Here is a 17,320-nt window from a genome sequence, read left to right on the forward strand (position 1 = left end):
TTTTAAGCATTATATATAATTTTTTATTTATTATTATTATTTTTATTTTTATATAATTTTTTTATTATTATTATTAATATTATTATTATTATTATTATTATTATTATATAAAGAGATTTGTTTATCATATAAAAGAATTTTTGGACGTAACATATGAATAGGTTTTACAGATTGGGTATTAGGTCAAATAGTAGTTGTTAAAATGGATTAGGTTTTAAAAATCAAGAGTCATATCATCAAAATTTAGCTAAATATGTACCACTTTTTGACTTGAGTAACCTTATGAATAAATAATAAAAAATAAGTGATTTTATGATATATTATTTCTATAAAAGATAATCTTTTGAGTGAAATAGCTATCGGTAAAGAATCTCTTCTAATAAAATAGACTTTTTAACCAAGCATGTCATTCAATCCGATCGTTTATAATACTTTTAGAAAGTTAAAAATGATTCACATAATTTTATCAGCTTTTGACAAATGGGTCGACGCACCTAAGAATTTGCGATATAAAATCAAGATGACATAGATAATCAATTCAAAATGTAAAATTATTAATAATCTATACTTAATTTTATTTGTGAAATAATATTGCATCAACTTCAAAATAAAAATTAAAATACTGAGACAGTAAAATTTTTATTCAATTTTTTCATAACATAAAAATAAAATATTATAAACTTACCAAAATAGAAGAGCAAGCATATGTCATCCTAAACATTGAAAGAAATCCAAAAGCATCAATGACAATTCATAGGCATTTATATAGGTGCAAATAGCAAGTCATTTACAAATATTCATACATTGTTAAAAAAACAATTAAGTGTATGCTTATGTAGGTCATCCTAAACATTGAAAGAAATCCAAAAGTATCAATGACAATTCATACGCATTTAGTAGGTGCAAATAGCAAGTCATTTACAAATATCCATATATTGTTAAAAAAAACAATTAAGCATTTAGTAGGTGTAAATAACTAGTCATTTATAAATATCCATACACTGTTAAAAAACAATTAATTATATGCTTATGTATCTGAAGATGACTTTTCCACTACTTGCTTTGCCCATGTTTATTCCATAAAAATATAGCTTTATTTGTATAAAAAAAAATAACGTAACAATTATAATTGTTAACAAAAAGATACTAAAGGCTCATGAAGATCATTCACACAGTAGAGAAAAAGAGTGCAACGACTAAATAAAAAGTGTAGAGTTAGCCGAAGTAGAAGGCTGAAACTTTTATAGATATTTTAAATTTAATCCTCACAACTATATTAATTGGCAATTTTTCCTTTATTTTTGACCAAACACATATATAACATTTTAAATAGGGTTGTCAAAATAGATTGACCCAACTCTAACGGGCTAAAGAGTTAAATGGATAGGGATGGACTGACTCCTTTTAATTAAAGGGGCTTATAAAATAACAACCCAACCCAATCCTAAGCAGGCCATAGGGTGGGACGGGTTGAACCTTCAATCAAAAAATGAACAATATTACTCTCTTAGAAAGAGTAACTAAGAGCATCGAACGTTGACGTCTATGAACACGACATCAATGCATATAAATTTTCATTTACAAATCACACACTTCGGTAAATATTTACAAAAATACATCTATGATTCAAACACTTCGGACAATACTCACAAAATACATAATAATCAACGTAAGATTTATCAGAAAATGTTCATCATTCCATCAATTTCCCCACAAAAAAACTAGCTAATTTAAAAGACTTGATTTTTTATTTTAAAAATATTTATTGATAAAAACTTTACAAATAAAACACTACTAAAAATATATATATAAAAAGTATTTTTAAATATTCACAGCCCACGGGGTGGATTCTAAGGCTTGCGGGTTGGGCCACGAGGCTAGCGGGCCAAATGAGGTTGAGTTAAAAAGTCTCGTTCCTAAATGAGCCAAAAGAATTAAGCCCAACTCCAAATGACATATATATATACAACTGTTATGAAAAATTAGCACTAAATAGCCCATAAATAATTAGCATTTAATAGACCAAAAAAAAGAAGAAGAAGAGAGCCAATTTGCTCATATTAACCACGTCATACTAGTAGTTTTTTTTTTGTTTTTTTTTAAATTTTTTTTGCGAAACTAACCACCACACACTATTCAATTCAATTAGTACAACTAGACATATAAATCTATGTTATCTACTACAATGGATGCCTTTTCAAAAATTATATACTTTATGTATCCAATCATTTATAATAGGTAAATAATTAACTAAATTATCTTTTATCACATGATTGGATTTTTATCACGTGGATGAACAATCATGTATACATATTTGTATATTCATTCACTAAAAATGTAAACATTGAATTGAATAATCTTTTATCACTTGAATGGATTTTTTATCATTTGAATGAACAATCGTGTATACAAAAATTCATGTAGCATACATGTGTATTCATTCACTAAAAACTTGTATACATTCCAGATTCTTCCTTTAGCGTGTAAATGAGGATTACATTGGAAGTTAAAATGTTAAATATTATACAAGTAAAAAATATTCAAAGTTAGACGATTCATCATTTTCTATAATTCTTCTTGAAGGAACCTTACCCCAGAACAAGAACCAGGTTCTTGTAAGTTGCTTTATGTAAAGACACAAACACGTATTGAATTAAAAACCTTCCTCACTCAAGGAAGGAAAAACCTCGTTTTATTAATTCAACTATAAGATTTTGTGATTACAACCCAATAATCAAAAGTCTTATCTCTACCACCTCTCTCGATTGACTCCAATCGATCTCTCCAAAAGGCCAAACCCACCTTTTGTTACAACTCTCACTAACACTCAACCCTACAAAGAGCCAAACCCACCCTTTGTACAATAAACTATAAATTACAATCAAAACAAAAAAAACAAGACAAATAGTTCTACACGATAAAACCTTCTCACTCGAGAATGTTTTAAACGTAGCAATCCTATCAACTTTGAAGACTTCAGTTTGATGAATAATTCTCCCTTGTTCCCTGCGTGAAGTCGTGCCTTTCTTACTCTGCCTCGTGCTCTTCTTATAGAGTTTATTTTGCCTTGTACAATCCTTATCTGATAAGGTAAGGAAGTTATGTTTAAACAAGGATTCCCTTTTAAAGTACAATCCTTATTATATACAACTTCCTTCCTTAATAATATATTTAAGGTTTTCCTTATTTGTATCAGCTTATACCTTTAATATATTATTTTTGGTTTTGACAAATAACTCTATTTGTAATCAAGAAAATAGAGTTATTTGTCAAAGCCAAAAATAATATATTAAAGGTATAAGTTGATACAAATAAGAAAAACCTTAAATATATTATTAGGGAAGGAAGTTGTATATAATAAGGATTGTACTTTAAAAGGGTGTTTAAACATAACTTCCTTACCTTATCAGAAAAGGATTGTACAAGACAAAATAAACTCTATAGGAAGAGCACGAGGCAGAGGAAGAAAGGCACGACTTCATGCAGGGAACAAGAGAGAATTATTCATCAAACTGAAGTCTTCAAAGTTGATAGGATTGCTACGTTTAAAACATTCTCGAGTGAGAAGGTTTTATCGTGTAGAACTATTTGTCTTGTTTTTTTGTTTTGATTGTAATTTATAGTTTATTGTACAAAGGGTGGGTTTGGCTCTTTGTAGGGTTGAGTGTTAGTGAAAGTTGTAACAAAAGGTGGGTTTGGCCTTATGGAGAGATCGATTGGAGTCAATCGAGAGAGGTGGTAGAGATAAGACTTTTGATTATTGAGTTGTAATCACAAAATCTTATAGTTGAATTAATAAAACGAGGTTTTTCCTTCCTTGAGTGAGGAAGGTTTTTAATTCAATACGTGTTTGTGTCTTTACTTAAAAGCAACTTACAAGAACCTGGGGTAAGGTTCCTTCACTTCTCCTTCTAGCAACCTCAAATGGAATATCTCTTTTCTATATTTTTTTTAATCTACAACACCAACTGATTCACATTGTTTATCTTTAAGATTATCTTTACTACGAATCGGATACTACGAAGAACTTAAATGACTAAAATTAAAGTTTTTGATGGAGATTCAACAAAATTAGAATCTCTTTTTTAGGAAAAAATTTTAAAATGTTTTTCTTAACCATGACAATTGATACCCACAATTACTATTTCCTTAATTTTCACCCAAATATAAAAACTTTCAAGTTGAAAAAATTAAAAGACCAAGAAAAAAGTTAACAACAATATAAAAACCGAAAACATACAAATCTTCTAGAACATCAATTTTTAACACTTTTGTTTAAGAGGATTGAAGAAGAATGATCTAAATTTTACATTAAACGTTTATGAAAAAAGAAAGAGAAAAAAGGGAACAAAGTCCCGCTTCCCTTTAAAAGTGCAACATGTTGTTACTAATTTTAAAAAATAATTGATTTAAAACTAAATTACTTCTCATATATTAACTGGCCATAAGGGCAAAAATATGCCAATTTTAATTTTTTAAAATCTTTTTTTTGTTATAAAAATAAAAAGAGGCTATATGTTGCCAATTAATTAAAAAGAGTACATGTTGTGCCATTTTTTCTTAATTATTAGATTGGACCCACCTAGCAAATCAAACTCATTTTGACAGCTCTACTTTTAAATTTAACATTAAGTTTCATTTTAGTACTTCAATGAATATCTCATGATAACATGACAAATAATGTATCTTATACTTAGTTTATACTAGTAGACATATAATTATAAGAAAAAATAAAAAGAATTAATATTAATATTGTGAGAATGGAAAATAAATACGTTTGACTTTCGATTAACCTTCTACCTCCACACATATGCACAAACCACCCGATCTCACTTTTTGCATCTTGTCCTTTATGGAGTTCACTCTCTCCTTATAAGAATAGCCGCACTCCTAATGTTATCTCTTCTGGTATGACCAAACTTCCACTTCGTCATTACACTTCATCTTCTTAACATGCGAGTTCTTGTTGAACAATATCCAGTCCTATAAATCATAATAACTTTAACTATTGCTTTGTAAAATTTACCAGATTAGATGACACATTGTTATTACACATGATATCAGATGGGAGTCTATTTCATCTACCGTGTGTCTTCACATCCATGCACTATATGAGACACATCACTAAATTTACACTTTAAATATTTGATTTTAATTTCGCTCAACTTAAAATATATTGATTCTAGGATTTTTTTCCAAAATTTCAATTTCATATTAACCTGTCTCATATCTTGGCAATTAATACTACTAAAAGCAAAACACATTTATTTATGTATGAGTTTAACATCAATATTATTTTAATAACACATTAAAGCGAACAACCCTTACATATCCAATAGTGAGAATATCAATATGTAGTAATAATTAGGAGAAACTATCTAGTTACACAAATAATCCTATTATATTTACTAATTTTCCTTATAGTTTAAAATAATTATATTTATATCATTAATTTATAATTTTATATCAGATTTCAAGCAAGATACGCCTAGATATATGCTTTTATTACTAGACAAACTGAAATAGGGAGAAAGGCGACAAAAAATAATAAAGAGCGAATCACATTTGTCTATGTATCCCAGATACATGCGAATTCCACTAGATACATGTATCTGATAAGATTCACATGGATTTGGGATGCCAAATACATTTAAAGAGTGATAAGCAAGATTGGAGGAAGACGAGTAAAATATTTCTGTGTATCTTAGACACATACGAATCCAATAGGATGCAATGTATGTAGACCAACTCACACCTAATTTTGATTCATATATACCAAGCTACATGTATTTGAACGTATCTGACGCATCAAAATTTATTAAGACTAATAACATTGTAAAAAACATATATCTAAGTAATTAACTTCCAAGCTAATGAAAATTCTGTAAATTACCTTAGTTATTGATTAGGAAAAACTACATAAATGGACCATTACACCCCCCAAAAATTACAAATCAGTTCAAGTATATCTCACACAAATTATTATGTAAGACATGTGCAAGTACTTGAACAATTTTATACAAATTTAAACATTTACTTATGCACACCTAAAGATGAAGGTCATAAATGAAAAATCCCTAAATTTGAAACTCCTGATTAGAGGTCAAGTGAAGCAAAGTTAAAGAACACATTATGTTTACGCCTTTATATTAAACATCATACAATGACGCATGTTATCTCACTCACACTTCAGTTGATTTGAATATAAGTTCATGATTATTCTATAAGCATAGCATGAAGTATTCTACATTTTTACACTTGAGTTTTTTACCATACTATTACAGATGCATAACATATGACAATCAACTCCATATCAAAAGTTCTCAAATTGGAAGCAACTATGCCAAAACCATCACTCCCTCACACTGAACAGAATCAGTGACCCTATATTTTCTCTTAATATGAGAAAATAAAAGCAATTACAAAGAAGCCAACAATTTACATAAAACACCACAGTATTAAGTATGTTAAGACACCCTAAGTTCTATACAATGACAAAGAATGAATTTTCAGCTAAATTCACCTACTTGCTGCTTCTTTGAAAGTACCTACCCTATGTCACATAGATGAGAGGGAAGAGAACATGTACTTGCACCCTTAAGAAAAACAAGGTAGACTCATCCCAATGGGTTTAAATTGCTTGAATCGGAGCAGTTTCACCCTTGGTAATCTCTGAGCTTTTGACTGGTGTGCTAGCATGAAAAGCTGATTGCCGTGATGGTTCTGCTGTTAGCTTTAGGGAGAGTGGTGAAGGCTCAATATGGCCAGAACCAGCGTCTGCTAAAGTAAGCTGGGACATTCCCACTAGTTCGTCTACATTCACTGGTTCTTTAGGGACGGATGGAATTGGCTTGAGGATCTGATGATGAGATGCTTCTGCTCCTCTATCTTCAGGGACCGGGAAGGCACTTGATGGCCAGAAGGGATATGGAACTGGAATGTAAGCTGGGAAGAATGCTGGAAATCCTGAAGGAATTTCGCTGATTGTGGTATTTGGTTTCGTTTCTTCAACAGGTTCACTTGGAGCGGTTTCCATGGATTCAAAATTTGACTTGAGAGAGAGATCTAAGGAAGGGAGTGAATCTGCAAAATCAGTTTCTATTGCTTTTGTTGCAGAAGGTGCTAACTGTTCCTTATCACTTTCCATTGCTCTAGGTGGGAGCATAAATTGTTCTTCGGGAAGTGGATGGGAAGCATCAGCAGCCTGTTTAACATCATAGAAATGAAACATGAAAAAGGATCAAAACGAAAGTGTGAATTTGGGTGGATGACCAAGTAACTGAGTACACATGCTGCAATGGCATATCAACTGCCTATGCATTTGGGTGGGCTTGGGCAGGGGTAGCTTTAGGCCTACTATAGTGCACAGCAATGCCTATATGGTCATAATATGATCATTATCCAAAGCTTAAGTTTGAGAAGCAAGACAAACCGTATCAGCAACAATGTCAAAAAGACTGGATCTTCTCTTTCTCCGAGTAGCATTACTCTGCCGAATAAAATACTTTTGGGCATGGCTAGCTACTTGGGTAGGAGTCCTTGACGTCACAAAGTTTCGCGATATACCCCGCCAATCTCCTTTGCCCAATTTTTGTAGGCCGATCAAGAAAAGCCGGTGCTCTTCCTCTGTCCATGGAATGCCTACAAACACATCCGAGAAATAAGTTCACAACCAACTTTCCTCCACGAACCTAGGTGATATAATTGTCACCCAATGTTGGAGTTAGTGACAAAACTCTTTTAGCAAATCATCCCAACAAAAGTGAGACCCAAAAAGGAAAGGAAAATATTTGCTTCTGTTACTGTTGATTTACTAGAATAATAAATAGGTTAGTTGTAGGAGGAGTTTCTGTATAAATAAAAATTAGTAAATTTTATTTAAGATATTTAAGGTTTTTGAATTATATTTTATAAATTTCTGCAGATTTTTTCTTTCAATTGACTATTAAAGGCCTCTATGCTTAATAAAAATTAAGGGAATTTCAATCATTTTGCAGCTCCACCCTTTTTTAATTACCCACCCGTGGTATAAGATCTTTCATTGATCTTATTTTACTGCATCTGTGAGTTCACTGAAGAAGAAAACCTTCCATCCACTAAACTATACCTATTTCCAACTCATTTTTAACCTGTGCTTATTTTTAACACTTGAGCCAAATACCAATTTTTAATGTAGGGATACATAAAACCAATACTTATTTTAATCCGTACCTATTTTAATCAAGACAAGCATCAATATCTTTTTGAATCACGGACGAAAACTATCAAAATTGGTCAGTGAAATTCAAGTTTTACTTTGAAATCTATGATCTATGAGACATTATAATGGAAGAAAAATCCTCATGACAAGTTTTTGCAAATCCTAAGGTTTGTCCAAATTAAAGCACATTAAAAGATCTTTCATACAAGACAATATTATTGAGGCTGATGTTTATGCACAAACCAATAGACAAAAAAGAAAGGAGGAGAAGGAAAATCATGTTACGAAAAAGTGTGCAAGTTCAACAACACTCAAAAGAATTCACAAGCACAAACTACCTAAGCAGAAATTTAAAGGAGGAACAACCTTTTTAGATTGCAGCAACTGAAGCAGAGGAATGTTGAATATTTTATTTTGTTGCTACAAAATTTACAAGAACAATTAGTGGTGTAGTTGTAGGATGAGTCTTTGTTAAACTTAAACCTAGTTAGACAAATTTAGTTGAGATATTTTAGGTTTTTGAATTTCATTATGCATTTTTTCTTTTGCAAATTTTCTAATTATATGTTGGCTTTTTAAAAGACCCTCTACACCAATAACATACTCAATATAGTCCCGCTCAGTGGGGTCTAGAGAGGGTGGAGAGGGTAGAGTGTACATACTACCTAGAGAGGTTGTTTCCGATGGACCCCCGGTTCTAGAAAAAGGCATAAAGGAAGAACAAGAGACAATAAATAGTAACAAAAACCACAGATGGTGACAAAATAGTACTATAACAAACAATAAAAGAAACGAACTATATGAAATAATTGATGGTAACAGAAATTGTAGAACATGAAACTACAGAAGTAGACTTACAACTACTAGTAAGGGCAACAAGACAAAACACTGCTACCTACTACTAAGGACACACTCCTACCCAGTGTTTTAAAAGACTCTTCTGGGACTCGCCTTGGGACCCCTAAGGCGGGGCTCTAGCAAAACGCCTCGAGACTCAAGTTTGGGACTTAGTTCTACAAGACTTACGCCCTAAGCGCCCGACTATATGCCCTAAGCACGCCCAACGCTCGGTACTCGCCTGACAATACTTACACAAATTATCTGTTAAAATCTTTAATTAACATTTTTGACCCTCATAATTCTTGAATAAATGAATGATACACAACTTTTTAATCTATAAAGATAACAAGATTGAGAGTACCCTAAACAACAAATGTAGTATCACATATTTACTATTTGGTAGCACTATGAAGGTAATTATATATTACGTAACATTTCTCTTAAAAATATGTAGCAAAATTTTACTTGTTCACTTATCATTGGTCTTCATGGTTTTGTCATATGTCTCAAAATTATCATATTTTATTTAATTATTTGAAAGTAATTTTATTTTTATTGATGAAACAGTGATGTTTATACTATAATACTTGTAAGTTTATTGATTATTCTCTTTTAGGGCTTCATGGGGATAAATTGTATAGTACGATATATATATATATATATATATATATATATTAGAAATGATGATTCTTTTATTATTAGAAAGTTAAGATATTAGATTATTTATACTTGTATAGTCATGTTTTATTGTTATTGGTGTAATGATATTTCTCAAATAGTAATTATGATACTTTTTTTCTTTATTATAGATTCTCAATACTTATCGCAAATATATCGTAGGTTTTTAATAAAAAATAATATGTAAAATCATTGAAAGGAATTTAATTAGTAATAGAACTATAAAATTGAATATACATGAGAGCACGCCCTATAGATCCATGGGACTTATGCCCCATGTCTCGGGGCTTACGCCTCGCCCCGTATTGTATAAAACGCCTCGCCTCGCCTCACGCCCCCCGCCCCCGCCTTTTAAATCACTGCTCTTACCTATTAACATTCTACCTTAATTCTGTCATTCACACCTTCCTATGTAAGGTTATGTCCTTCTTATCAGACATGACTCTGATGCGATCCTCCTTTTCATCCATCCTAGCTCTATCTTCTGTTCAAAAACACTCTGTGCTTGATAAAAATTAAGAGACAATTTCAAAAATGTTTAATCTTTTTGTTGTTCTACCCTTCTTAAAAAACCAACAAAAACCACAAATTGGGAAAAGAAAAACTTCCAATTCCAAAAACTTTTGTTTAAGATGATATTCCATGAATTCTCATGCACCTCGGCACAACTTTAAGAATTTGAGAAGATTACATTTTAGACCGAACTTATCACGCACCAAATCAAGATGGTAGATGGCATCATTAGTTGAACAGCAACATGCTATGTCCAATTATAAGGGAATGAGTTAAATAAGAATATTTGATCAATGCACTTGAAAATAATTGCAAGACCACATAATTTCTTCTTTAGAAGCCTCGGAGATAACAAAAACCCTTAACTGTTTATACGAAAAGACTATTGGATCAATGACTTGCTATACAACTTAATTCTAGAGAAACAACCATGTCATTACTACAAGCACTATTGGTGGGATCACATTTTTGTGTCACCCTGCTTATTATGTTGATCTTTTCAGTTTATCTTCTCCATAGAAAGAAGGACGAAAACTACACGAGGAAGTATAAGAGAAACCAAAACCTCCAGTTGAAGCTGCATTACCAAATCACAGACAAATGTCAACTTGAAGATGCATCAATGTAACACGAATTACAGTAGGAGGACTAATAATTTGATTATGATCAGCAACCGCAGGAAGAGCTAGCCAACTAGATAACACTATAAATCACATTGAATGTATTTGTATCAAGTGAATAAGAAAGGTGCACTTCCACACAAATGCATTAACCACACCACAAGAACGGCCCCCTTTTTGTTCATTGATGCAGTAAACACACAGTGAATAAGAAAGTTCCCCTTTCACACAAACACAGTAAATCACACCAGAACAACGCTATACTAATAACTATTTTCCAACATCAGTTTGTTTTAATCATCAACTATTGCAACATACTGACACTGTATGAATATCCAACAGTATGAAGCGCTATAGACCAAATTCACTATTTTATATCAATTCCACGCTACCACTCCAAACATCTTACATCCAATGATCATCCCATTCATTAATATCCGTAGCAGGAAGCAGCAATTTCTCATTTCCATTTATTTATCGACGATAAATTTGAGTCGTTAAGAATGAAAAGAAACAGCTAAAGATGAAAGGATTGATTTACTAAAGATCCACTAGAAGAAAGTGACCGAGAGGGTGCATCCATTCTCATGGCTAAGTAGGATATAATTGACATATGGAGTGTGACAAAGGTATGGAGTAAGTTGGAATCATCCAGTATATTGAGAAGCATGAAATAGAGGATACTGAAAAGTGGCTTACAGATGTGGCATTGAAATGCCTTGAAAGGAAGGAGAAACAAAACAAAGGTTACAGAAGATCTGCATCAGACGTCCAAAAAGGCAGCTGATCTTTACTCTTCCAGGCGATGTCACAAGAACTTTTGATTTGATTAAATTGATCAAGATGTTCAGATGATGAATACGACTTCATCGTTTTTTGGTCATAAGTTGACAAAAATTCATAAAGGCACTATTGGACATCTAAGAAGAGGCACAACTTGACAGAAACAGTATTTTCCAATCAAAAGAGGAAAGACAGCTCAATTTTCAAGAATACAAAGTTGCATGGAGTGCAAAAGTGAAAGACAAATCAAGTGAATATGCAAGATGTAGCCAAAAAAAGGGAAACCTTGGAGCAACAGTAAAGTTTTCTGAATCACTTGAGGTCATGGGTTTGAACCATGGAATCAACAACTGGTGCTGGCCTCGAGATAGGCTGCTTACATTACACCCTTCCTTTACGGTGCGGCCATGCTTTGGACCTTATGTGAATGCAACATTTCATGCATTGGCAACCCTTTTTATTTTTCAAGCGTAACCAAACTATTCCACAAGAAACATTTTTTTTATCAAAAAACAAATAAAAACAAAAGAGCTCCACTTATTCTGGACATTTGATATTAATTGGATTACCTAGTGCGAGTATCTAGCCCACAACTTAACATTCACTCTGAGCACACCAAAAATGGGATGCAAGTTTCCATATACCAAAACTGCTCGAAAAAATTAACTTAGAGACATTCAACCAGCAAGAACATGCTACAAATCAACCAGCAAAAACATGTGACAAATCAACCAGATCGACCTAACAAGAATTATCTACTTGTACTTAGGAAACTCAACTGTTGGGAAGAGGGAAAGATAGAACTCTTATAGGGTTTTAGGCAATCATCACTTATTATACTAGATTTTGAGATTGAATTAGACCCAAAAATCACTTCTGTTCACATGTTATCAGAGCCACACACATTCATGTTCTCGGTTTATACAATGTTGGGCCCTCATATTATGTTGTCTATGCTCTAGATTTCCAGTCCTATTGTGTGGGGTGTCAGAGTGTCTCACATTAGTTGAGGAGTGAACTGTTTTCTCCTCATATGGTCTTAGACAATGCTCACCTATTTAGCTAGTATTTTGGTTGAGTTCCAAGGTTGAATTATCAGGCACAAAAGATACCAAAAAAAAAATCCCAGACACAAACATGCACAACATAACATCTAAGATATACATCAAATATAAAGCACAACAGCAATACAAAACCGAAGATGCAGAAACAAAAGCATTAAAAACCTAAAAGGGAAAAAAGAACCAAAAAAAGGAGAAAATACTAAAACCAACTTTTAAGAGAAGAAAATACCAACTAAGTACCATCAATCAAAGATGCAAACTGAAACATCAACCTCTTCCTCCCTCCCTCGGCCCCAAAGTAAAGAGACAGCAAAATACTAAAAAGATACTCATTTTGTAAAAACAAACAAATTAGGATGGAGGAAAGAAGTGGGTAGGGGTTTGGCAGGTGTATATATCAATCAATTTCCCAAAAAAGGTTGCTCGGTTATATGAGTATTGTATCGTATGTAGTATTCAAAGAAAATCATCAGAGTCACATATAATGCACAACATAGACCTAATCATCCTACCTATCCAAGTAAATAAAGAGGAGAAGTGTAAATTGCAAATAAACAAAATCATCCGAAACAAAAAAAAAACCCGACTTTCTTACTTACTACTATAAAACAGACAAAATTAAGAGGGAGAAAAGGGGAAGGGGTTTAAAGATGAAAAATCAATATCAAGCACTAGGTAAATCTAACCATCCTGCCTATCCAATTATTGTCATATTTTTCCTCGAGCTAAGAGTCTATTAGAAACAGACTCTACTACCTCTCTAAAGTAGGATAAGGTCTGCTTACACTCTAACCTCCCAGAGCCACTTTCTAGGATTAGGGAAAACACATAAAAGTTTCAAATGAACTAATCAATTAAACCTCAACCACAAACTAGTCAGCACAGTATTCCATACGCTCTATTCAGGCATGCTACTAGATTTGTTTGTCCAGAAAAAAAAGATTAAATTTCGAAGATTCCTCATAATTAGACTAATTTTAATCTTGCTTCAAAGGAATAATCCAGCTATATTTGGCAATTAAAGAGCAGTAAATAAGCCTTAATATCACATTCATTTCAACATTTCATCAATTTTGAAAAAAAAATAATAAAACACCAAACCTTTTTTCCTTTCAATTCTATGATTTGCAGAAGACGAAGCATGAGCAGGATCATCAGAGAGATAACCATCAGTCAAATGAACAGATTCACGAAGAACATCAGAAGAAGGTGAACCAGGATTAGGCGAAGCAGCAGCGGATGAAGAAGAATGATAGTGAAGGGATGATAGATTTCCCATGCTAGCACTTTTCTTCATGATCGAACCATCCGTAAGCCTAACACCAAACAACCGCACACCTCCGCCTCCGGAGCTACCACCACCGACACCACCGGTGACGCCACCTCTGGTAGGACAAGTCCGGGAATTGTGGCCATTGTTGTTGCAATGGGAACACCGCCGAGTCATGATGATTGACTCGGCGAGTAAATGGATAAGATTTAATTTTTTATTTCTTTTTTATGATTTAGAAGTTTATATAATTTTTTGTTGTTGATTTTGAAGGAGAAAGGTTTATAAATGGTGGATAAGAATATGCGAATAATAAGGTGGAGAAGGAGGGAGATAAAAAAGGAAAAGACTTTAGTTTGTGGATGGGAGTGTACAATCAACAAGAGAGAGAAAAAAAAGGAAATTTGCTTATGTTTTTAGTTTAACGAGTGCATTTTTACAGGGAAAATGTTTTAAAATGTCAATATTTTATCATTTAAGAGGGTTCATTAGCAACACTTTCAATATTTAGTAATAATGTCAAATTTTAGTTTGTTATGTATGTTATTTATGTTTTTATTATTTGTTTTTATTTAAAAAATATAATTATTTAATAACAAAAGGGAGAAAATCAAGGAAGAGAATATTTCAAAAAAGTAAGGATACTTAATTTTCTCATCAGTTACATTTTCAAATAAAATTTAAATTTTATTCTTTTTTTTCTCTCTAGAATTTTTACCTTTTTAAAATTATATTCATTTCAAAAATATATTCTATTTATATTTATTATAGTTTTTTATTAGTTTGTATTCATTCCAATAGGTATGCCGAATTTATCTATATAGTCATTTAAGAAATATATTTGTATTTTCATATATTTTTTTCCCTATATAGTTAATTTTCATCAAAAATCTTGTACGTATTCATTTCAATATGTATTTTATTTGTATTTCTATTTATTCTAGTTTTTATTTAGAATTTTGTATAATAATATATAAAATACAAAAAAATAGTATGATGAAAAAGTGAATGAAATATAAAATTGAAAAGGAATAATTGAATATTTGGTGTACTCATTCTTAAATAAAATACATAACTAGTTGACATACCTTTAGAATAAATACAAATTAGAAAAAAATGTCAAATTCAGAAACAATGCAACATAATTTTTGAATGAATACAACTGTTAATTGTAAAAATACATACTGACTAAAATAGTATCAAAATTCAATATATACTTTCAAATTTATGAATACAAAAAATAATAAAACTATGAAATACAAAAATAAATACTAAGTGTGGTACATTGACATAACTATAAAAAAACATAATACAAAATGAATTAAATATATGAAATACGATTCCAAATCTATGGATATAAAATACAATAAAATAATGAAATACAAAAATACATACGTCATGTAAAACAACAACAAAATTCAATATACACTTCCAAATCTATGAATACAAAAAACATCAAAACTATGAAATATACACAATCAAACTCATATAATGTGTTATATTGACATAACTAACACAAAAAAAAAAATAGAACACAAAATACAATAAATATATGAAATACAAAAATAAATACTAACTATAACACAATAAAAATTCCATATACACTTCCAAACGCATTGTAACATGAATTTTTTTTAATCTTAAAAATTACTAAACAAATTAATCTAACATGCAAGACACAGAATATGTAAAAAAAAAAAACCCCCTTCTCCAACAAATTGGTCTTCTTCAACTTCATGGTTATGAATTTGTGTGGGATTTTGCACATCGACGGATTCAGGCATTTTTTTCCGTCATATATCCTCCTTAGAAGCGGAACCTACATTGTTGTTTAATTCTTGAGTGAAAAAAAAATGATGGAAAATCGGAAGAACTTTGATTATTTTGTCTAATAACTCTAGTAACTCTCTTGAAAACGTCAATTTAAAAGAAAATTATGTAGTCTCAAACCCCAAAAAATATTTTAAGGACAACAACAAAATTAAAAAAAAACACTAAAATCAGTAAGTAAATAAATAAGGAATCTGAAAAACATAATACCCAAATCATTGTTAATCTTCAAATTAAATCTTGCAACGAAATTAAATGAGAATAGTAGAAAATATTAATATATTGAATGGAAAATCTGTGGAATTGATTTGGAAGAATGTTAGAGCGAAAAATTAAAAGAAGAATAAGAAAAGATAGAAAAATCTGGAAATTTGATTTGGAAGAAAGTAAGAAAGAGAAATTGATAAACTTAAGAAAAGAAAGAAAAAAATTAAAATGACATTAATATTTATCCAATTACATAAATATAGGAAAATGTGTAATCTATGAGAGAGAAAAAAAAACTGTAAATAATGAGAGAGAAAATATTAATAATATCATAATAATTATTTATTTTCAAAATAATGACATTTTTGACATGTTTACTAATATTATTAAAGTATGGATATTATCACTGAATAAGTTGGTTTTTTTGACTAGTTAGCTAAATTTTCCTTTTTATATTCATATGGATTTGTATCGGTGAATTTTTTATTTAATTATTTATCAATTAAATATCTAATTAAGTCTTCACTTAATATTATGATTCGAAAATTCGAACATCATAATGACACTTATTATAACTGACTAATAAGTAAGTCTATTCATATCCTGAAATTACAAGTAACAAATTTATCGGGCAGAATCAAAAATCAATGAGAAGATAATAACAAATAAAAAGAAAAACATAGTGAGTGGAAAAAAGGAAATGAAACAAATATATACAATTACAAGATCCAATTATATAACCCGGTGGCCGAAGGTACAAAATTATTGAAAATAGTACAAGATACAAACTAGATTAAATAAATATAAATTTATATACATTTTGTTGAAAATAGTACAAGATACAAACTAGATTAAATAAATATAAATTTATCTCAAATACAACGGACTAACCAAAACTATATACAGATGATAATTGAACTATGATACCAGCGATTCACTCTCTATCTCCGTAGATCCCCTGCTGAAGCTTGAAAATTAACGTTGGTGACTAGTGCTCGAATATGCATGGTATAGCATGAATACCAAAACAATATGCTTGTTGATGTTTAATTTGATATCTTTGTTAAAAATAATAATAAATAAAATAATAACATTTTTATGTATTATTTTAAATTATTACAAATTGTTTTGTTTATAAAATACATTAAAATAATTAGTTTTTTTTTATAGTTGAGGTGCGTAAAAATTAATTTTATGATAAATTATATATAAAAATGTTGTTAATTTATCGATATTTATTGAATTAACTATTTTAAATGCTTTTGTAAATTCTTTTAATTAATTTATTAATTCGATTTTTAAGTTTTTGTTAATA

The 17,320-nt window shown here is 30.7% G+C and overlaps 1 protein-coding gene across 1 annotated transcript; it reads right to left on the bottom strand.

The window, feature by feature from the left end:
* Positions 1-6,193: 6,193 nt before the first annotated feature.
* On the bottom strand, positions 6,194-14,378 carry LOC101248552 (transcription factor MYBS3). The gene is made up of 3 exons (XM_004252312.5): positions 13,800-14,378; positions 7,433-7,641; positions 6,194-7,204 (listed from the first exon to the last, which is right to left on the bottom strand). The coding sequence occupies exons 1-3, from the start codon at positions 14,143-14,145 to the stop codon at positions 6,632-6,634; spliced, it is 1,128 nt and encodes a 375-aa protein (XP_004252360.1). The 5' UTR covers positions 14,146-14,378; the 3' UTR covers positions 6,194-6,631.
* Positions 14,379-17,320: the final 2,942 nt, after the last annotated feature.

This window comes from Solanum lycopersicum, chromosome 12, assembly GCF_036512215.1.
Source record: "Solanum lycopersicum chromosome 12, SLM_r2.1".
Classification (NCBI taxonomy): Eukaryota; Viridiplantae; Streptophyta; class Magnoliopsida; order Solanales; family Solanaceae; genus Solanum; species Solanum lycopersicum.

Bases quoted from the DNA above. Each gene is read 5' to 3' on its own strand.
- LOC101248552 (XM_004252312.5), bottom strand. From the start codon at position 14,145: ATGACTCGGCGGTGTTCCCATTGCAACAACAATGGCCACAATTCCCGG. The intron at 7,642-13,799 runs GTTTGGTGTTTT...ATGTGTTTGTAG, and splicing joins TAGAATTGAAAGGAAAAAAG to GCATTCCATGGACAGAGGAA. The intron at 7,205-7,432 runs GTTTGTCTTGCT...GATGTTAAACAG, and splicing joins TTGACATTGTTGCTGATACG to GCTGCTGATGCTTCCCATCC.